This window comes from Balaenoptera ricei, chromosome 2 (assembly GCF_028023285.1).
Source record: "Balaenoptera ricei isolate mBalRic1 chromosome 2, mBalRic1.hap2, whole genome shotgun sequence".
NCBI lineage: Eukaryota > Metazoa > Chordata > Mammalia > Artiodactyla > Balaenopteridae > Balaenoptera > Balaenoptera ricei.
In genome coordinates this window covers 9,039,885-9,062,990 of record NC_082640.1, presented here as the reverse complement: position 1 = coordinate 9,062,990, position 23,106 = coordinate 9,039,885, and the positions used below count along the sequence as shown (strand labels likewise).

Here is a 23,106-nt window from a genome sequence, read left to right as displayed (position 1 = left end):
CCCCAAGTCCAGTCCCCTGGTGTGACACTCTCCCTCTGCACCCATGCAGAAGCCATGAAGCTGAACAATCAAGCTATGAAAGGGCGATTTGAGGAGCTTTCGGCCTGGACAGAAAAGCAGAAGGAAGAACGCCTTTTTTTTGAGACCCAGCACAAAGAAGCCAAAGAGCGCCTAACGGCGCTGAGTCTTGAAAATGAAAAACTGAAGCAAGAAGTCGGAAAACTAAAAGGGAAAACTGAAAGGTCATTCGAGGTGAGCAGACTGTTCATATTTGTAGTGCAGTCTTACTTGACCAGACTTCTAGACCAAAACCTTTCACGGTTCAGGCTAGATGGGTGCTTTGCATTATCTTGAAAGAAGCGTGCTTGATGAGAAGATTGGTTACAATTTTAAGGGTCATTTATAATCTCTGGTGAAGGAAAGAAATGGGTAAAGCTTTGACCATATTGATCATAGTCAAAAGAGTGTTACGGTTATAAGTCAGTATTTTGTATTCATTATAGATGGTACGGAAGGACCTCTGCCTAGAACCATCCAAGTGTTCGTCGTTAGTTTATGTCTTTGATATAGAATTACACTTTAAAAATCTATCCCTCAGAATTTTCACTTATTGACCTTGTCCTTTCTCTCCGTCTAAAATAGATTCCTCGCTTTATGTTTTACATTTACTTTTGAAAACTGCTTTGACAAATGTCATGTGATATGAGGCTGTAGGGTTGCCACATTTCCACTGACCCAAAGAACCCAAGAAGTGTGCTCACACCTGAGAACGGGTATCAAAGATGTGAGTGAAAAAGCAAATCAGAGCACATTTGAAGCCTCTGCCCATATTCTAAGGCTCACTGGGTATTATTTATTTAGATGGACATCTGCAGTTCATTTTCTTCCAAACCTAGAACTTAACAGCTTCAGGGAGGATGGAGCACTGGGTTAATTCTTGGATATCAGTGATTTTCTTTCTTTTTTTTTTCAGTTGATTTACAATATTGTGTTAGTTCAGGTATGCAGCAAAGTGATTCAGTTATATAAATTTTTTTCAGTTTACTTTCCATTATAGGTTATTACAAGATACACAGTATAGTTCCATGTGCTAAACAGTAAATCCTTGTTGCTTATCTATTTTATGTACAGTAGTTTGTATCTGTTCCCTTATTTTTTTCTTTTCCATTATGGTTTATTGCAGGAAGTAGTTTGTATCTGTCAGTTCCATACTCCTCATTTATCCCTCCCCTCATCAGTGATTTTTCTTGAGACTTTACCTTGAACTTTGTTGATGTCTAATTTCTTAAATAGGTAAAGAATACAAACAAAGAAATAAAATGGAAAGAAAATAAGGAAAAGAGAAATATGGAATAATCTAAAGAATGAAAAGTTGTTTAGAAAAATATCATAGTTTATATCAATGATCTTACTCATCAACTCCTGCTCATGGGACCATGAAAACATTCAGCTTTAATAAATTTGTATTTGTATTGGAAATGTTTCATTGTTGATAAGATTTATCATGTCTGATGCTTCAGTCTGTCTTACAGTTCAAAGAGCATTAAGTCACTTCTTTGGGAGAAACCTCTCATTGTCTAAATATTTTTGAGGTAGAATACTCTGAAGAAATGATCACTGGGATATATGGGTGATTTTCTACTTGCTGGAAGAAAATATCTCACTTTGTTTTCCTCCCTTGGCTTTGGGGATGTGGGCTGACAGCTGGCTTCAGCCTGCGGGGGCCCATCACTTTGAAGCCAAAAAGGAAGCTTCCAGAAGCAGTTTGTCTGCCTGAGATAGTCTGCCTGTAGGTTTTCCAAAAAGGTCCCAGTATTGGAAGAAGTTGAGATCCGAAGCTGGAGCTCTGGACAGCTTGTTTCAGTGCAGAGGATCAGCTGAAGCAAACTACAAGCAGGACTCAGAAATGAGTCCTTGGGACAAAGTGACATTTAGGACTCTTAAAAACCCTTGGTCATCAGCTGTATCCCCCCAAACTGTACCTCCCAGGCCCACCCCTTGCCCCCCTGCCTCTTCTGTAATGTTTGTCTCCTGGACCACTTGTGTTGTTGTTGTTGTTTTTTGGGGTTTTAAAAAAATTTTTTTAAATTTATTTATTTAATTTATTTATTTTTGGCTGCATTGGGTCTTTATTGCTGCGTGCAGGCTTTCTCTAGTTGCGGCGAGCGGGGGCAGTGCAACGGGCTTCTCATTGCAGTGGCTTCTCTTGTTGCAGAGCACGGGCTCTAGGCACGCGGGCTCAGTAGTTGTGGCTCACGGGCTCTAGAGCGCAGGCTCAGTAGTTGTGGCTCGCGGGCTCTAGAGCGCAGGCTCAGTAGTTGCGGCTCGCGGGCTCTAGAGCGCAGGCTCAGTAGTTGTGGCGCACGGGCTTAGCTGCTCCGCGGCATGTGGGATCTTCCCGGACCAGGGCTCGAACCCGTGTCCCCTGCATTGGCAGGCGGATCCTTAACCACTGCGCCACCAGGGAAGCCCAGTTGTTTTTTAATTTAGGCCCTCATCTTCCTGATTTACTAAAGCTCTCAAGGCCTCAGATTTTCCTCACTCACACTGGCCCATCTTTGCTGCTGCTTCTGCAGGATGTGCCCCTCCTCCCCACCCACCCACCCCCACAAGCCATCAGGGCCTCTCCTGTGGTCTGTGTCACACAAGGGAAGGGAGCAGGGAATGTCCTTTGGAAACCTGCCTCTGATCTTTAGGGTGAGGCCGAGGCATTACTGGTTCTGTCCACTTTCACTGAATTATACATCATAATGATCTCTAAAGAGTACTTTTTAACTTTTAACTACAGATGGCCAGGCAAAGGTCATTAGATAGACTATTGTTTTTGGATTATAAAATGGCATATCAGCCTGGGCACATTTTCAGGACAATACAAGCACAGAAAAAGACGGAGAAATTGTTGTGTCACGAAGGCTAATCAATGCTAAGTGCTCAGAACTGATGAAAGACATAACAAATAATGGAGTTGGGCTGGAGATCCAGAGAATAAGCCCTGGAAGTTTAGTCCGGGAAGATGATGGACAGAGCCTTAACAGTGAAATGAAGAGAAATTTAAAGTGTCACCTCACAAGGTGTTTTATAGCCAAATGAGCAGATCCATCATTTCCCCAGGATAATTAAGAGATCCTCACAGTTGCAAAAAAGAAAATTAACCTGACATCTGGGATTCTAGAGTCATGGCCTTATATCCCTGGTCCTCAGACCCTTGTTTAAAACTCTACTTCCTTCCTTAAAAGTCCATTCTACACAGTGTCCTCAGGGAGGGCAAGAGGGTGGACGTGAAAATCCCTCACAGAGCACAGTCTTGCCCTTCCCTGCCTGCTTCCTAGTACCAGGCTAGGCAGTACATTTTCTTTTATGTTTTCGTGCCTTTAAATATACATTTCTTTGGTCTGAGTCATTGCCAGGAGAGACTGCACAGGCTTCGAACCTTTCCTTACAGACCTAACCCTTCAGATTTACAATGAGTTGCTTTTTTCTAACGCCTGTGGGAGTTTCCTAGCAAGAGAATGGTCCAAATGAAGGCAGAGCATGATTCCACTGGTGTGAGGGGCACTTCCATGCTGCCAATTACTACCAAGCCCTCTCTTCTTTTTTTTTTTTTTTAATCAATTTATTTATTTTTGGCTGTGTTGGGTCTTCGTTTCTGTGCGAGGGCTTTCTCCAGTTGCGGCAAGTGGGGGGTCACTCTTCATCACGGTGCGTGGGCCTCTCACTGTCGCAGCCTCTCCCGTAGCGGAGCACAGGCTCCAGACGCGCAGGCTCAGTAGTTGTAGCTCACGGGCCCAGCCGCTCCGCGGCATGTGGGATCTTCCCGGACCGGGGCACGAACCCATGTCCCCTGCATTGGCAGGTGGATTCCTAACCACTGCGCCACCAGGGAAGCCCAAGCCCTCTCTTCTTAATACTTCATGAACTAGCTGGTGTATGGTCCGTGCACAAGCCTTTCTGATAATTTTTTGGTTTTACTATAAGCCTTTGGGCCTGTTTACCATTCCTTAGGAGATCTGTCATAGGGTGTGTGTGTGTGTGTGTGTGTGTGTGTATGAATTTTCTGTGTGTTGCAGTCCTCTGATAATCTCAAATGTATGTGTTTCTGGTGGCGCCATGTCCATAAGAGCAGTGAGGGAAGAAATCAGAGAGGCTAAGGTCACGGCTGGAAGAGACCACAGAGACCACGTGGTACCACGTCTTTCTTTCTGAGCCGAGAAAACTGAAGCCAAGACATTGAGTGAATCTGCTCAGGGTGACACATGCTCTGATTAGCAGAGTGTCGACTAGAATCTCCTCTCCCTTCTCCCAAGTAAAAACACCACATGTCAACAGGCTCTTTCTCTTATGACTTTGTCATATGTAGTAACTGCAACAGGATGAACACAGCAAGTACTCAGGGAGATATTAATGTTTATTATTAATGTTTATAGAGGCCGAAATTTAATTTTTCCACCCTTGGTACCAGCCTCTGAATTTTCAGTTTTCTTATTTCTCACCAGACTTATTTTTAGCAACCTTAAAACACGAGCATAGAGTACTGTAGCAACCAGACTACATACCTGGGAGAATTGTGGACCTTTCGTTGTATTCTGCCATTACTATAACATTATGCCCTTGGTGCTTTGGCTTCTGAGTAGACATGACAAGAATGGGGAGGGTAGGGGTGGGTATGCATTTGTAGGGGGGAAAAAAAAAGGCAAGAGGTTGAGTTGTGGCAGTTCTTTGTGGAATTTTGGACTAGAATTTACAAGTCTACCATTGCCAAAGTCTGGCTGGTTATTTTCATGGCATCAGATCATTTCAGCATGCTGAGGAAGCCTTTCTTGGCATGAGGTTATTTTAACGTCCAGTTATTTGCATATGATAAAATAATGTAAGCTTTTCCATTTTTATTGGCATGTCAAAATAAATTGCCAAGGATAAGCTAGAATATCCTACTGTAAAGCAGAGCTGTCCTGCCAATGGGTATGGAGGCACTCGAGTTTGATGGCCAAGTCCCTAGCGTGATTCATTAATTCACTTTGCTCCTCATCCCCAAGGTCCCCAAGGCAGAAGCAGAACAGGAAGTGGAACAGCTGAAGACCCAGGTGGCACGCCTTCAAGCTGAAAAGGTCGATCTGCTGGGCATCATTTCTGAATTACAGCTCAAGCTGAACTCAGATGGCTGCGAAGACTCCTTTGTTGAAATCAGGATGGCTGTAAGTGTGCTGGTTTTGGTTTTGTTTTAAGCAAGTTACAGAACCTCACCTGGACAGTTGCTACAAATACCACCATTTCTTTTCAACACGAGGAAGCCAGATAGTGGGGAAACTTCAGTGTAGTCAACGTAAATGTATAACATAATGCTTGTGGCTATCATAGCTGAAATGGAAAATACTGATTACCTTTTATGACCAAAGAGATAGTCCTTTTTTTTCCAGTATGTCCTGACAAATTTATGTGACTGACCTAAAAAGAAAAAAGAAAAAAAAAGCATAAACTTTTTCAGCCCAGGTCTCAAAGCTGTGTTCAGCATTTCACTTAGGTAAGGGGAGCTATGATGAGATGCGGTAAAATCAAAAGGCTTTAAAACACTTACTAATAACAGAACCCTCTTTTCAAACAAAGTCTTACGAGGAACGTTGGTATATTAAAACTAAGAAGAGAGAAAAGAAAGAGCAGAGCGGCTCTGGTTGTACCCTCAGGGGATACCCTGGCTTGTCCCTCCCCTCTAACAGCAGCTGCTAGGGAACCCCCGAGAACAGGGTTTGAAGCCAGGGTGATCTAACTGGCATTTATGTCCAGCTGGCATGCAGGCAGTCCTGCTAAAGAGCACAGAAGGTAAGTGAAGCCCAGAGGGACCTCTCCTTCTCTGCTACTAGAAAAAAACTGCATACAGAGTGAGGGAGACAAGCACAGGAGGAGAAAATCCTCCCTCATACACATAGTCATTCCAGCTTTGTCAGAGTACACATCTGATACAGGCAGAGAGGTTACCTGTGTCTCTGAAAGAGAAAACTCGACTTTGTAGGTAAGTGGGAGTGGGGCGGGGTGAGGGGCACCTTACGAAAAGCTTTACTAATGGATGTGCCTGAAATGGTCGAGTGCGACTTCCTTTACCTTCTCATTTGTTTGCTGTGCACAAGGTGAACAGAGTTGCAAAATGGCTCTTAATAACCCTACCACCCACGCCCCTCATAAATTTTAGATGAATAGGGGCTGAAGTCAAGCGAAGTAAAATACTCATCAGGAAGTACACTAATGTCAGAGTACTCTTTCTGCAAATGAGCAAAGATTATGAAAACACAGCATTGATCAAAGAGCGTTAACCTTCTGCAGATAACTGATAAAATTCAGGAAGCCCAAGGAGCATATCAGAAGTTTCCAAATGAGGCTTCTTTCTTCAGGATGAATGGTTAGCGTAATATTCTCCCTCACTGATGAGTGACAGTTATTTCTAGTGTCAACATGTTTTTCTTGCCTTGCTTCCGTGAACAGAAAAACACTGCCCAAGATTTAGGAACAGTGTGCACACACAGAATTATCTAGAACCATCTCTGTATTTTTGGAAGATCTTTCTGCTAGCTCATTGGAATAGAAATGTCTTTCAAGGGACTTCCCTGGTGGTCCAGTGGTTAAGAATCTGCCTTCCGATGCCGGGGATGCGGGTTCGATTCCTGGTCAGGGACCTAAGATCCCACGTGCTGCAGGGCAATGAAGCCCACGTGCCACAACTAGAGAGAAGCCCGCACGCTGCAACGAAAGATCCCGCATGCCGCAACTAAGACCCGATGCAGCCAAATAAATAAATAAATATTTAAAAAAAAACAAAAACGTCTTTCAAATCATTTAAGTGGTCTTAGTCTTCTTGTTCCCTAAGTGGCCTGAGATGCATACAGATTTCTAATAGGAGCCAACCTATGCTTTGTGAGCCTTGCCCACAGAAAACAGCCTTCTTTTCAACGTGGCTTCAACAAGTTCTAACATTTTGCATGTTAAAGGACTGTGTGGGAAAGGTATGTGGAACTGTCACTAGCTCTGTGTGACCTTAACCTGGTGGGGCAGAAGGGAACTGCCAAGGAGAAAGAGAAGAAGATAAGCTTTCCTGTGTGGGCGGTCAGGTTGACTGTGCTGAATGAGAGGAGCCCGACCTTCTCCACCTTCTCGTCTTCGCCTGGATGTTCATAATCCTGACAGGGAGTGCAGGTTGAGGGAAGGGTAAATTTCCATTACATTTGAGTGACCGAATTTAAACATCTCACATTTCCACGTTTGATAGGTTCCTTGGGTTGTGTGTCATCCAAATTCCTGCTCTTTTGCCTTTTTCTCTTTTGATAAGGAATTTGTCTTGCAGACATACTAGGTTAAATCCCTTTCATTTCTGCTTTTACAGGAGGGAGAAGCAGATGTGGCAACGAAAGAAATCAAGCCAAGTCCTGGGCCCACAAGAACCGATTCCACTGACACGTATGTGAAGACAGACTAGGGCTTTCGGACAGACACTCTGGGCACTCTTGTCACTTTCAGCTCTCCCCTGGGAGGCCAAACATGGTGGGCTGCAAAAGCCACTTACTAATTTATACCGGGACCTTTCAAGAATGTTCCATTTGAATTGCTATTTAATGTTGCAGCCCAAACTGGTGGAGAAGAAAAACTATGTCTGGTGCCTTTGTCGGCGAACTAACCCCTCACCACTCTGTGTAGAGGTGTTTCATCTCCATCAGATGGGCAGTGAATACAAGCTGCTTCTCAATTAAGAGACCCGTGCTTCCTAATTTGTGTACCAGTGCAGTCTGATCCGGACCAGGCTGCCCAGCTGATAAGGGGGATGTTTTCATTTCGTCTTCCCTGTTCATTCCCGACTACAAGCCAAGGTGACTAATTCAGGATAATCTTCCATAGCAATGGCTGTTGTTGCTCTGAGTGACGGTGGCTGCTTTTTGAAAGTGCCCAGATATCCTACCTGGGGAATTGCAAGTAGACTTGTGACAAGTAGATATGAGGAAGCCGACATCTTAAGAGGTGGGGGGACCTTGAGGAGGAGACGGCAGGGGAATTGGGCACCTGAGTCTCTTGCAAGTAGCTCTGACCCAGAATGCGCTGTCAGCTCGTGCTCTGTAAGCAGGTTCCTACTGCATGACTCTGCTTAAGAAGAGTTATCTGAAAATTTCCCTAAGGATCTCTTCCCTCATAGGCTTTTAACATCTTTTTTCTATAACTTGATGAATGTACTTATAAAACATAAAAATGGGTTATTTTTTTTTCAGTTATGCTCCCAAGCCTTTGTATAAGGGAGAAAATCAGGATTAGATAATATTTTTTCATCAGACAGGGTAGTTGGCAGAAATGAAAGTTATTCCCTTTTTTAGTTAGAAATTCCTCAGCTTCCCCCTCTCCCATATTGCTTTTATTTTTTAATTTATTTATTTTTATTTATTTATCTTTGGCTGCGTTGGGTCTTCGTTGCTGCATGCAGGCTTTCTCTAGTTGTGGCGAGTGGGGGCTACTCTTTGTTGCAGTGCGTGGGCTTCTCTCTGGTTGTGGCGCGCAGGCTCTAGGGCGTGTGAGCTCTGTAGTTGTGGCACAGGTTCCAGAGTGCTTGGGCTCTGTAGTTTGCGGCAGGCGGGTTCTGGTTGAGGCGCGCCGGCTCAGCAGTTGTGGTGCACGGGCTTAGTTGCCCCACGGCATGTGGGATCTTAGTTCCCCGACCAGGGATCGAACCCGCGTCCCCTGCATTGTAATCCAGTGGATTCTTTACCACTGGACCACCAGGGAAGTCCCCACACAGCTATTTTTTAATAACAGCTTCCTTACCCTGTTTGAAAGTATTTGAAGGAGTCAGAGATGGATTTCTGGGTTCAGAGTTTGAGCTTTGGCGATGGGAACTGGGGTTGAATCCTGGCTTTTTGTTAGATGTGTGACCTTGAGTAGGTTACTGAAAGAGCAGCTGCCATTGGCATCAGCATAGTTGTCCAGAATGTTTAGTTACTGCAGTGCTCGTTGTGGTTTTCTTCGTCATTGAACTGCCTCTTGATTTAATCAGAGTTGGAAATCAAGAAAAATATTTGACATGCCAACAGTGCCTACATTTCTCTGCTCTAATTGTTTGAAACCAGAAACAAAAATGATTTTCTTCTCCTGACTAGAGAACGTGGTGGTTTCGGTCGAGTTGGAGAAAGGCCGGTGGTCTGCATGTCACCATGGGCAGCACACGTGCTTGTGCCCTTTGTATGACTGTGGTCTTCCTGGAGATTAGACCTCCAGGAAAGCCGGACACCAAAAACCAGGGCTACCTCTGCTCCACTGTTTCTGTGGGTCCTGTGGTCTGGTGCCGTGGCCATGGTGACCATTTGGAGGAAGTGAGCACGTGCAGTGTAAATCGAGCCTACCCATCAGTCCCCACTCCTTCCCTGGAAAGCATGGAGGAGTGAGGCACTGGTGGTCACCGGGCCAGCTGTGCTTGGTCTGTAAATGAGAATTAACTGGAGAATATTCTGGAAAGCAGTTCCTTTAAACTGGTTCCAGTAATATTCCTAGACTCTGACATTTTTGTTTTCTCATGAAAACCTTTTAACCTTTATGCTGTCCCGATGCAGGAGCAAGTCTGCAGAAGGTGCCAGGAATTATTTGGAATTTGAGGCGTTAACTGTGAGCCAGCTCCTGCTTTGTCTAAGGGAAGGAAAGCAGAAGGTGGAGAGACTTGAACTTGCCCTCAAGGAAGCCAAAGAAAGGTATGAAGTAGGCCAAGTGAAATACGCATACATTGCTTTTTTAACAGCTTTACTGAGATATAATTAAGATACCATACAATTCATCCATTTGAAGTGTACGTTTCAATTTTTTTTTTCTTTAGAATATTCACAGAGTTATGTAGCCTTTACCACATTATAATTTTGGAACATTTTTCCTTCCAAATAAGCAACCCAATACCTGTTAGCACTCACTCCCCATTCCTCCTAGTAATTCTACTTTCTGTCTCCATAGACTTACCTTTTCTGGACACTTCATACAAATGGAATCATACAACATGTAGTCTTTTGTAATTGGCTTATTTTATTTAGCATAATGTTTTCAAAGTTTATCCATGATGTAGCATGTGTCAGTTCTTTTCTCCTTTTTGTTGCCAAATAATATTCCATGATGTAACTAGATAACGTTTTGTTTATCTCTTCATCATTTGATGAACGTTGGGGTTGTTCCCACTTTTTGCCCATTATGAATAATATTTGCTCTCAACATTCATGCACAATATTTTGTGTGGACATATTTTTACAATTCTCTGGGTATATACCTAGGAGTTGAATTGCTGGGTCACATGGTTACTCTCTGTTGAATATTTTGAGGAACTACCAAACTGTTTTCCACGGTGGCTGCACCATTTTACATTCTCACCAGCAATGTATGAGGGTTCCACTTACTCCACATCCACACGAACACCATTGTTGTCTATCTTTTTGATTATGACCATCCTCGTGGATGTGAAAATCTCATTGTGATTTTGATTCTGTTTCCCCAATGGCTAATAATGTTGGGCATCTTTTCATGTTGGCCATTTGTATATCTTCTTCTTTGCCCATTTAAAAATATTGGATTGTCTTTTAATTATTGAATGATAAGAGTTCACTAATATTCTGGATACAAGTCCGTTATGAGGTATATGGTTTGCAAATATTTTCTCCCAGTCTGTGACTTATCTTTTCACTTCCTTGATGGTATCATTTGCAGCACAAAATTTTTTTATTTTGATCTAGTCCTGCTTATCTGTTTGGTTTTTTGTCCCTTCTGCTTTTGGTGTTGTATCTAAGAAACCATTGCCTAACCCAAGGTTACAAAGATTCACCCCTGTGTTTTTTCCTAAGAGTTTTATACTTTTAGCTCTTACATTTAAGTCTGTGATCCATATTGAGTACATTCTTGTGCATGGTGTGAGGTAAGGGTACAACTACATTCTTGCGTATGTAGATATATTGCTGTCCCACACCATTTGTTGAAAAGATAATTCTTTTCCTCACTGAATTGTCTTGACACCCCTGGTGTAGATCAGTTGACCATAAATGTAAAGATTAATTCCTAAACACTCAATTTTATTCAATTGATCTATATGTCCACCCTTATGTCAGTACTACACAGTCTTGATTACTTTAGTTCTGTAGTAAATTTTGAAATTGGGAAATGCAAGTCCTCCAATTTTGTTCTTCTTTTAAAAGATTGTTTTGGCTATTCTGGGTCCCTTATTGTTGTTTTTTTATGTAATTCTTAGGATAAGTTTGTTAATTTGGGGGAAAAAGCCAGCTGGGATTTTGTTAGGGATTGCATTGAATCTGGAGATCGATTTGGGAAGCATTGCCATCTTAACAATATTAAGTCTTCTGATCCATAAACATGGGTGTCTTTCCATTTACTTAGGTCATCCTTAATTTCTTTCAATGATGTGTTGTAGTTTTCAGCATACAGGTCTTGCACTTCTTTTTCAAAATTTATTCCTTTGTATTCTAGTCTTTTTGGTGCTATTATACATTAAATTGTTTTCTTAATTTCATTTTTGGATTATTCATTGCTAGTGTAGAGAAATACAACTGATTTTTGTATATTGATCTTGTAGCCTGAGACCTTGCTGAATTCATTTATTAGTGCTAATCTTTTTTTTAGTGGATTCCTTAGGATTTTCTGTATACAAGATCATGTCATTTGCAAAGAAATAGTGTTACTTCTTCCTTACCAACCAGGATTCCTTTTATTTCTTTTTTTTGCATAATTGCCCTGGCTAGACTTCCCGTACAATGTTAAATAAAAGAGGAGAAAGTAGACATCCTTGTCTTGTTCCTGATCTTAGGGGAGAACGCTTTCAGTCTTTCACCATTAAGCTGGTATTACCTTTGTTTTTCATAGATGCTTTTATCAAGTTGGGGAGCTCCCTTCTATTTCTAGTTGCAATTTTTATCATGAAAGGGTTTTGGATTTTGTTAAATGCTTTTTCTGAGTCTATGAAGATGATTGTATGGGTTTTTTTTTTTTAATATTTACTTTTAATTTATTTATTTGGCTGCGCCAGGTCTTCACTGCAGCATGCGGGATCTTTTTAGTTGCGGCATGCGGGCTCTTTGTTGTGGCATGCAGACTCTTAGCTGTGGCATGCATATGGGCTCTAGTTCCCTGACCATGGATCGAACCCGGGCCCCCTGCATTGGATCACAGAGTCTTAACCACTGGACCACCAGGGAAGTCCCTGTATGGGTTGTTTTAACCTCTATTAATATAATGTATTACATCGATTGATTTTCCAATGTCAAACTAACTTTTCATCCCTGGATAAATCCCACTTGGTCATGACGTATGATCTTTTTTATATGTTGCTGGTTTGGATTGCTAGTCTTTTGTTAAGGATCTTTGCATCTGTATTCCTAAGGGGTACTGGTCTGTAGTTTTCTTTTCTTACATTGTCTTTGTCTGGCTTTGGTATGAGGGAAATACTGGCCTCATAGAATGTGGTATACACACACACTTTGGGATAAAATTTATTTACCTCATAGAGTTGTGAAGTCAATGAATTTCTACGTGTGAGTGAACTTTTTATGAAGGCAAAGTACGAAACCACATAAAACGGGGGAGATAATGCAACAGTTTTAGGGTTCCATTGATTGCAACATTTAATAATAAATATACTATAAATAGGATATACTATAATATACATAAATATATTATGTCTGAGACATAATTAATTCTCTCAGACATTATAAATGGCTCATTAATCTTAAAATTAAAGCACTGTAAGAAGCACTTTCTAAATGAAGCAGTTGAAATTTTTAACTATAAGATCTGTTTTTAAAATATGAAGCATAAGTTATTTATTCAGAATGAGGGTAACCTAGAATAATCAGTGTTTGTCCAATGACTTATTTGATCGTCAGCTCTTTTCAAAGGTGAAAAGGTATGATAGCTATGAATCATAGGTTTTTACCCCATATCCTACCGCTGTCCCTTAGAAAAGTTCAGGGTTAACTTCCAGGAAACTAGTACCGTGTATTCTAATGGAGTAAAATATTCGTCCTGCCTTTTTGACAAGTCCCAAAATCTAGTAATAATGCACAGAAAAATAATTAAGTAAAAGCATTCTTTTTACACCTTAATTATTCCAGCTGATTTTTAAAGGGAAGATGTTTTGCTTTGAAAAAGACCTTTAATAGTCACGAGTAATCAGTGTGTTTCTGTTTCATTGGCACGTTTACCCTCCTGAGTTCTGCACACCATTCTAAGAAGTCAAGTTTAGCCAGTAATTCATCCTTCCTCAGATAACATGATTAGCTTTAATAATAAAAGTGTAAACTTGGGAATTTTCTGATTATACATCCGGATCTTTCATATAATCTAGTATATATTTCCTGCTTTCAAAATAATGATAGCTCTCTGTCTGGAGGTATAGCTTTTCAGATTGCAGCTAGGAAGTCAGGCCTGCCTTTGAGATGGGTGTTTCCCTCTCTCACCCTGAGCTCCCTGTAAAGGATCCCTTTCTCAATAGCATTAAATTTCCATTTTGTGAGTCAGCCTTCTTGCAGTATTTAACACCTGGCAAGTCAGTGATTGGTTGCCAAGAGTAATGTTCCCCATGTGGGTATTAGGATGACCTCCTGGCTAAGGTCGGACTGAAACCAAGAAATAAAATCACTGATTCTTGGACAACCTGGCTTGATTTACTATGTGGGATATGATGGAAAGACATTCCAAGACCTAACATGTCTTTTTCTCAAATACATAAGTCAGTCTTCAACCATTTTCATTAGTCATGAGAAACAGGGGTAATAGGCAGTTTAAAATTTACTCTGAAAAGTTTTAGGGATTTGTGGGGACAGCGGACAAGAGACTTGCCTTTCTTCCATTGTTTGCCAGGATTCATATTTCGTGCAATTTGTGTCTTCTGAACAAACTTAAACTGATAGCCAGGAAGGAGAGGGAAAGTGTATATGAAGTGTGACCCAGGATAATCAAGAGGTAGTAGGGAAAAGTCAGCCCGAGATGAAAATTTGCCCTACAAAATTAAGTTGAAATTAAAATGTAGGTCAGAAGCCTGCGTCATACGTGAGTGGTGTGATAAAGGCCCATCCTTCAACTCTGCACCAACCAGCTCTTAGCCCATTTATTTGCTTAGCTAGAAACAGTGCCTGTGCACCAATTAGGTTGGGCAGTTTGCAACAGATACTAATGCTGTTTGTTTATTTGTTATTATCATTAAGTTTTTTAAAAATCAGGTTTGAATTCACATAGTTTAAAGAATTGGTTCCACAAGCTTTTTATGGAAAAACAGTAATTCTTTGACCAACCCCCCTCCACCCCCCACCTCCTTTTCCTGCTTTTCAGACAACCGCTTTCAACATATTTAGCTGGTTCTTTTGATACTTACTCCCATATATCAAGATTAAATTGCTACTTAAATTTTTTTTCCTATTTTAGACATAATCTATTGACCTCCCACTAGGAAAGATGAGGATTTAACTGCCTTTCACTCTCACCATTGTCACTACACACACTTCTGGACCCTTCTTCCCACCCCACTCCAAAACTGATTATATTGACATTCAGTTAGATCACTACTCAGTGTTTATTATTATTATGCGTACATACCCACGCACACATACAGTTCTCTGTTGAGCTGTGCTCTATGCTTTGACCACTTTTCCTTTTTTATACTTTAAAAAAAATCTCTATACAGAATTAACCTTTATAAAAATTTGCTTAGTTTCACCATACTCTTCTCCAATGAGGAAATCTCAATTACATTCAAACATGTTAGTAGTCTAATAGTTTTCTCTGGAAGACTTTTCTCCTGGAGTCAGCCTGGTTGTTATCTAGGTCCTGCTGTATTGCAGTCATCTTGGAATCTCCCTTTGTCAGTGTCCTGTGGAATTCCTTCATCTCTACTGTGTTGGATCACCTGTTTCCTGAATCCAGTGCCTTTCTCATTCTCTAAATATCTTTAAATATCTCCACTAACTTACTAAGAAAGAATATATGGGAAGGATATTTTCTGAGATCTGCATATCTGAAAATCTCTGTTTCTACCTTTATACTTAATGGATAATTTGGCTAGATATAGAAATCTGAATTGGATATAATTTTCCCTCCAAATTTTGAAAGCATTACTTCATCGTATTCTAGCTTTTGGTGTTAATGTTGAAAAACTCATTGCCATTCTGATTCTTAATCTTTTGGTATAAAACTTCTTTTGTTTTTCCTCTCCCCCAAAAGGTTCTTTGCTCTGTCCCAAGTTTTCTGACATTTCACATGTGCTTTAGTGTGACCTTGTTTTCATCCATTTGTTCTGGACATTCTTGGCCTCTTTCATTCTGCAAACTCATGTCCTTCAGTTCTCAAAAAATGATCTTGAAATAATTCAGGGATAATCTCTTATCCTCAGTTTTCTCTGTTCTCTCATTCTAGCACTACTGTTACTTTTAACTGGACCTCCTGGACCAGTCCTCTGACTTTCTCAACTGGGTGTTCCTCTTTTCCATTTTTCTCTCCTTATCTCTCTCTTTCTCTCCATCCCCCCTTCACTCTTGCTCTTTCTCTTTTTCTGCTTTCTGATACATTTGATCAACTTTCATCTTCTTTGTGGGGCAGGGGACAGTTCCTTTGAATGTTCCTCTTCCATTTTATTATGGTGGTAATATGTTTCCTTCTGTCCCTAAGGATATTAATGATAGGTTTTTTTTTTTTTTTTGAAGTTTTTTCCCCTTGGCATATTCTAATTTCAGTAAGTTGTTTTATTTTCTGGTTTACTTTGTCTGTTTCATTTTAAGGTTTTCCTGAAATGTCTGGTAATCTTTACTGGTTGATCGGATTTAAGACTGGGGGGTTAGATGCTGATCAAAGTGCTGTGTGGGGCTTCCCTGGTGGTGCAGTGGTTGAGAATCCGCCTGCCAATGCAGGGGACATGGGTTCGAGCCCTGGTCCGGGAAGATCCCACATGCTGCGGAGCAACTAAGCCCGTGCACCACAACTACTGAGTCTGCGCTCTAGAGCCTGTGAGCCACGACTGCTGAAGCCTGCACACCTAGAGCCCGTGCTCTGCAACAAGAGAAGCCACCGCCATGAGAAGCCCGCACACCGCAACAAAGAGTAGCCCCCGCTCACCACAACTAGAGAAAAGCCCGCGCGCAGCAACGAAGACCCAACACAGCCTAAAATAAATAAATAAATAAATTTATTAAAAAACAAACAAAGTGCTGTGTGCATGTGTAGGGAGATCTGGCTGGGAGGTTTCCTTGGGGAAGTCTTATGTCAGAAACTTTAAATCTTTTCCTTATCCTGATCAAATTCTCCAGAGGAGACTTTTCCAGTCTCCTGTCTGAAGGGTACTTTTCTAGATGCCAGCGTTCTGGAGATGAGTAGGAACAGAAGGCTGAGGGTCTTAGTATTCTGTAAGTTCCCCTCTTTTCAGTAAGGAACCCAACCCCTCAACTCTGATTAATGACTCTGAGTCAAGAGACCCTTTATTTTATGACCTTCTAGTCATTCTTAAACAGGTCCCAACTTTATCCCCATGTCCAGAGGTACCTGGTGTCACTGATTCCTGAGCCTTTGGGGTCCCACAGTATGAAGTGGGTTCCATCTTGGCTTTCCCTACTGTTGGCTCAGATCCAGTCCTCTTGGGCTATCTAGTCAGTTCCCACTCATACCTAATGCTTCCCAAATCTTCTTGCTATTATTTCCTCTCCCTTTCTCTTTATTCTTGTAGGTATGTGGCTTTTAAAAGTCATTTTGGTGGCATTCAAGGTGGGAGAAAAATTACATGCGTATATTTAAATCTACCATCTTTAACCACAAGTCTCTTTATTTCATTTGTATCGGGATGGCTTTCATATGATTATGATTCAGTGTAAGAATGTTGCTATATTTGTTTGTTTTCAGGACCTCATAAACTTAGATGGGTCCCAAAAAGCAAGTCTTTCCCTCTCTGCCGAATCCTTATAAAGGGACACCCACTCTCATGTAGCACATATGCATGCACATGTATACACACATAAAACACAAATTTAAAAAATATTTCTGTGCATGACAATGATGTGAAAAGAGGCAGTATTTTTCAGTGTTCAAGATAAATTATAAGTATAATATATCTTATACCTCCATGTGCATTCATCCCTTAAATCAATTCTAGCCAATATCAGGTTGAAAGCAAAACCAGAGCTAATATAGAGAATGCGAAGAGATTCTGAAAACATTGATCTTTTATCCAAATTTTGAACAATGTTCTTTTCAGTGCTTCCATAGTTGTTATTCCTCTGGAAGCCAAAGAGAAAGTAACTTTTCTATATTCTTTAATTTTTCAGAATTTCTGATTTTGAAAAGAAAGCGAAGGATCGTTGTGAGATTGAGACCCAGACAGAGGGGCGCACAGAACAAGAGAAAGAAGAGGAGAAAGGCACAGAAACTGTGGGTACTGAGTCTAAGGCTGTTACCGCACGCCCGATGGACAGAGAGTAGTGCAGGCTCTGGAGCTGAGTCTTGTGATGTGTTATTGGCTTTAGCAATAGAGAAATAATTTCCATGTTGAATATTTTCTATTTCTCTCATAGTTCTTTGTCCTGATCTGAATTTCATTCATTGTAAATTGTACTGAGATGTATTCCTATCCTAGTGATTCTAGGAGATCACCTCTCTCTCTCTCTTCTTGGCTGATTTTCTCTCCAGAATTCCTAAGTGGACAGGCCCACTAATTGATAAAGGAATTTTGTCCAATTTATAATGAGATCATTTGAGGATGTGACCCAGAAACGTAAGGCAGAATTGAAAGATCTTGGTTCTATCCCACTACTGGTTTGAATAAAATAGTATGAACAAAAAAGGTTCATGTTTATATACATGCTTATATACATTTCTGTTCTGTGGCAATTCAGAGACGTGCCTCGTAGCCTTCAAACACAGTCCGAAGCTTAGGGAAAGGTGATGAAGGCAGGAAGTTGTAAGACCCACAGTAGCCCACGAGAAAGGCATTTACATAAAATACTTTAGCTAATTTATTTATTCAGCAAATATATATCAAATGCCTACTGTATGCCATGCTCTGGGCTGAGTCCCCTACTTTCAAGAGAATGGAGAATATTTTAAAAACTGAGATGAAGAGAACACCTGTGAGTTTTAGTACCCTGTTGACTAAAACTAGTTGACAACTAATAATAGAGAAGTACTGAGACTCCCATGGCACCATAAAACTCAAAAATTGTAGAGCTGCGAGGAAAAAGGCAGTACAGTGAAAATAGTTGAGTAAACTAGAAAAATAAATCAGCCAGGGAATATGGGCATGAGTTGCTAGCTGGATAAATTAGATTGTGCTTTGACATCACTGTGATCTATGATCCCTTGAACTATGATCAGGATTCTTTTTTTTTTTTTTTTTAATTTATTTATTTTTGGCTGCTTTGGGTCTCTTTTGCTGCGTGCGGGCTTCCTCCAGTTGCGTCGAGCAGGGGCTACTCTTCATTGCACTGCACGGGCTTCTCATTGTGGTGGCTTCTCTTGTTGTGGAGCATGGGCTCTAGGCACGTGGGCTTCAGTAGTTGTGGCTCATGGGCTTAGTTGCTCTGTGGCATGTGGGATCTTCCTGGACCAGGGCTCTAACCCATGTCCCCTGCGTTGGCAGGCGGATTCTTAACCACTGCGCCACCAGGGAAGTCCAGGATTCATTTTAATTAAGATAAAGTCGTTATCACAAGTGCATCCAAACTGATCAGTTAATGATCTATAAGGAAACAGAGTTGTACCCAAAGCTTTTTTTTTCCATACAAGATATTTGGGGTGTAAATTGCCAAAAGTTTAATCAGTTCAACAGTCTTATTTAGTTTAGACACCAGTGGTTCACACTGTTTTCTCACAAAGAGGTTCATTTAGCCTCTGATAAATGCGTGTTTGTGATTGCCTGGATGACAGGTTGGAAGTGAAGTGGAACCGTTGAACCTTCAGGTGACAACCCTGTTTAAGGAGCTTCAGGAGGCTCACACGAAACTCAGTGAGGCTGAGCTAATGAAGAAGAGACTTCAGGAAAAGTAAGAATGAGAGATGAATTTTATCCTCCTTCGAAAAGTGTACAGTTTTACAAAATGTGTTAATATACAAAAATATAGTTTTATTACTGTTTTACTGAGTAAAAGAAAAAGAGACCTAATTAAAATATGAATTCAGAAAACACTAATGTTCAGGTTAATATAGAAACATGAAGTCCTTGTAGTAATATGGGGGAATGGGCCCAAGGGACTCTGATTCTGCTGTTTGGGGACATTTGTTAAGCGTATATGAGGACCTGGAAAAAGCAGTGAGCCAGACTTCCTGTGACTTACATGAGCTGACAGCATTGATGTGAACAAACATAAAAGCTACAAAGGGCAAGAAGAACTTCAGTGAGATTTACTTAGGAAAAAAAAATTGATTTTTAATCAGTTATGAAGTCTAATTTATAAATTGAGAGAATTTTGCATTTGCTTGTTTCTCTTGATGTAAGAAGTTATCCCAAATTTAGGAAAGCTAAGTTGATGTTGTTCTTTTGGATTAGTTAGCAAACATATTTCCAGCACAATATACAAGTGTATGTTTCCATGGAGTTACACTGACCAAGGTTGTACAGTATTAATGGTTATCTAATACAGCATAGCAGCTGACGCTAAGGACTTTAGATAAACAGACCTAAGGTTGAAATATGGATCTACCCCTTACTTGTGGTATTACCCTGGACAAGTTATTTATTTAACCTCTCTGAGCCTGTTTTATCATTTGTGAACTGTGTGTCATAATTCTGACTTTGTATTAAGTAAGCTAATGTTTAACATGCTTTGCGTTAATGCCTTGCACGTAGCTATCATTGGTGTGTATTTGCTGTTATATTGAAATTTTCTCTCTGATCTTTAAGAGGACTGAAAGCATTTCCTTCTCCCCTACTGAATCTTTGTCAGAAGTCATATTTTTTTTGCTTAACAGAGCCCATAGTTTTAAAAATACTAAAGATATCCATGGATCACTATATGAGAAGCACCTCTAGCCAATTACTGCTTTGGTCTGTATCTAAATCACAGAAATATATTTGCATGACTAGTGGAAACAATTACTCCAAGTAGACAGTAGCTTGTGTGATCTTAGATCTGTACTTGTTTATGTTAGGCATAAGGGTTCAGAAATATGTACATTTCTTTTACAAAAATCTGTATTTTTTTATATTCAGGCATAACGGTTCAGAAATATTACTTACTTCTAGTAAAGAAGCAGGGAGGATAAAATATTTAATTTTGTACTGTTAAATTTTTGAAAAATGTAATCCTAAAATTCTTTGCATTTGCTACGTAATCTGGGGATTCGTTTAAAAGCCACTGAGAAATGAAGTATTGTTTGTCCTCATGAAATTTTGCTCTTTCTTAGATGTCAGGCCCTTGAAAGGAAAAATTCTGCAACCCCATCAGAGCTGAATGAAAAGCAAGAGCTTGTTTATAATAACAGAAAGTTAGAGCTCCAAGTAGAAAGCATGCGATCAGAAATCAAAATGGAGCAAGCGAAAACAGAAGATGAGAAGTGAGTACGCTGTGACTGAATGGCTACTTGCTAAAAGAAGATAGAATAGCTCTTTTATGCAGATTGGAATCAGGATTTAAGAATAAATTTAAAAAATTTTCTCTTTTATTTACTTGAAGGCGTACTAGTAGACTTTTCTGAGGAGATGAAAGTTAAGTTTTATAATAACAATTATGAAAATTATTTGTAATCTGTCTTGACTGGGGAGGGGGGAATTGTTTTCTTTGCAAGTAAGACCATGCTAGTAGGTGGTGGGATGATAAGGGTGGGAGGGAAGATTTTGTCACCTGAGTGTTCAGAAGAGGGTTGGGAGGTAAGACTAAGCTTCTATGATATTTTTCCCAAGATTCCATTTTAAGATTTCTTTTTAAATAGGTCCAAATTAGCCACTCTACAGTTGACACACAACAGGCTTCTTCAAGAATACAATAATGCACTGAAAACAACTGAGGAACTAAAAAGAAGAGAGGTACTTATAGAAAAAAAATTACTTTCATAGCCATTTAACATTTTATGTAAATATCTAAAGTAGTTGTGTTAATCCTTAACTAAGTCTGGTTTCAAGGGTTGTTTTTCCATTTATAATTGATTTCTTGTGTCTAAGTGTTTATAACATTTTATAACTCCTGATGTTCCACACACGTATAATGTGCCTTGTGTACAGAGGTGATGGTGCATGTCCTACGGCCGGAGTACGGTTTTAGCATTTTTTTTTTATATAAATGTATTTACTTATTTATTATTTATTTTTGGCTGCATTGGGTCTTTGTTGCTGTGCGCGGGCTTTCTCTAGTTGCGGTGAGCGGGGGCTACTCTTCGTTGCCGTGCACGAGCTTCTCATTGCAGTGGCTTCTCTTGTTGCGGAGCACAGGCTCTAAGCACGCAGGCTTCAGTAGCTGTGGCACACAGGCTCAGTAGTTGTGGCTCATGGGTTCTAGAGCACGGGCTCTAGAGTACAGGCTCAGTAGTTGTGGCGCATGGGCTTACTTGCTCCGTGGCTAAGCTTTTAGCATTTCTAACAGTGGATGGGTTTGTAGGAGAGCTGAGCCTGGGCTCCTACATGAGTAATGACTGTATAGTGAGACTGCTGCCTGGAGCTATCACAAGGCTAGCTTGCCTGCTGTCAGTGAACTTGAGGCCCTGGACTTATCCGGCTGCATCTTAAATTATTGTAAAAGTAATAGTAATAATGCCCCCAGAATGGTGTGATAATTTAAACACCATGGATAGAGATGTCAGGTGATAGATGTATTAATTAACCCAATGGTGGGAATCCTTTCACAATGTATATGTATATCAAATCATCACGTTGTACACTTTAAATATTTTACAATGTTATTTGGCAGTTTTACCTCAATAAAGCTGGAATAAATAAAGACCACGGGAGCTTTGAATTAGAAGGGGACTTGGAGTTTATATTCTTAGAAATATACTTTCTGTTTTTCATTTACTTTTACTAGAATATTGTTCCTCTCTAGGACCTAGTAAATTTTTAATTTAAACATTCCACTGACTTCATAAAGTAAGAGTAATGTGAGTGGAAGAATAGGAGTATCAGCAAGTTACACCCACCCTGAGATAGGGTTTGTTATTAACTCCCTTATTTTAGTGTTTTCTTTTTATAAATCATTACTTTAAATTAGGAAATTATTATCTTCAAGCTGTAAATTAAGTGCATGAAAGTTGCTGAATAAGTTATCACTGCTGATTAACAGAATAGTTTAGAGCCAGTCATTTTTTAAAAAATAAACCTTCATCTAATATTTTACTAAAATAGGTTGAATTATTTCAAAACCATGTCTAGAATAAGTTTGTCTTTTTCAGTCGGAAAAAGTGGATAAGGTAGTGCTGCAGGAACTGAATGGAAAGCTGGAACTGGCAGAGAAAGCCCTGGCTTCCAAGCAGCTCCAGATGGATGAGATGAAGCAGACCGTCGCCAAGCAGGAGAAGGACCTGGAAACCATGGCTGTTCTCAGGGCTCAGGTAGGCTTCGTTCCCAAGTGTGAGCCGAGGCAGGCCAACCCCGATTATATTCTCTAACGGGAAAGTGATAGTGCTTAAAATATATTTTTTGATTTTATACTGTTTCCACCAGTATATTTTTACAAACCTTTTTACCGAAGTATATCACAGGTGGAAAGTGCACAACACTTTTAAGTGTATTACTCACTGAATTTATCCATTCTACAGTTTATAGACAGCTGGATTATTTCCAGCTTGGGGCTTTGTGTTTAATGTTGCTCTGTCATTCTTATGTGTGTCTCTTTGTTCACCTGTGCATTCATTTCTGTTGGGTACACACCTAGGAGTAGAACTGCTTGTTCATAGAGTATGCATGTTACTCAGCTTTAATAGATTATGCCAAAGAGGTTTCCAAAGTGGACCAGTTTTCACTCCCACCAACAGAGAGCTCCTATTGCTCTATATCCTTACCCATACTTGTATTATCAGAATTTTTAACCATTCTAGTGGGTTTATAATGGTGTCTCATTAAATTTGCATTTCCCTGATGGTATGAGAGTGAGTACTTTTTCAGATGTTTACTGGCCTTGTAAGCATCCCCTTTTGTGAAGAGCCTGATCA

At 40.3% G+C, this 23,106-nt stretch overlaps 1 protein-coding gene and 1 long non-coding RNA gene across 4 annotated transcripts in view; one reads left to right on the top strand and one right to left on the bottom strand.

Annotated features, from left to right (window-relative positions):
• Positions 1-23,106, bottom strand: part of LOC132357337 (uncharacterized) — a 45,886-nt gene that overhangs the window by 761 nt on the left and 22,019 nt on the right. The window contains exon 3 of the long non-coding RNA XR_009500216.1: positions 5,379-5,442. This is a non-coding gene — a long non-coding RNA (uncharacterized LOC132357337). The remainder of the gene's footprint in view (positions 1-5,378; positions 5,443-23,106) is intronic.
• OPTN (optineurin) overlaps positions 1-23,106 on the top strand; it is a 41,766-nt gene that overhangs the window by 8,531 nt on the left and 10,129 nt on the right. For all 3 annotated transcript variants that reach the window (XM_059910705.1, XM_059910697.1, XM_059910693.1), the window contains exons 3-11: positions 50-252; positions 5,034-5,192; positions 7,367-7,440; positions 9,570-9,704; positions 17,301-17,403; positions 18,898-19,013; positions 20,374-20,523; positions 20,899-20,992; positions 22,348-22,506. In XM_059910705.1, coding sequence (XP_059766688.1) covers positions 50-252; positions 5,034-5,192; positions 7,367-7,440; positions 9,570-9,704; positions 17,301-17,403; positions 18,898-19,013; positions 20,374-20,523; positions 20,899-20,992; positions 22,348-22,506 — 1,193 coding nt within the window. The remainder of the gene's footprint in view (positions 1-49; positions 253-5,033; positions 5,193-7,366; positions 7,441-9,569; positions 9,705-17,300; positions 17,404-18,897; positions 19,014-20,373; positions 20,524-20,898; positions 20,993-22,347; positions 22,507-23,106) is intronic.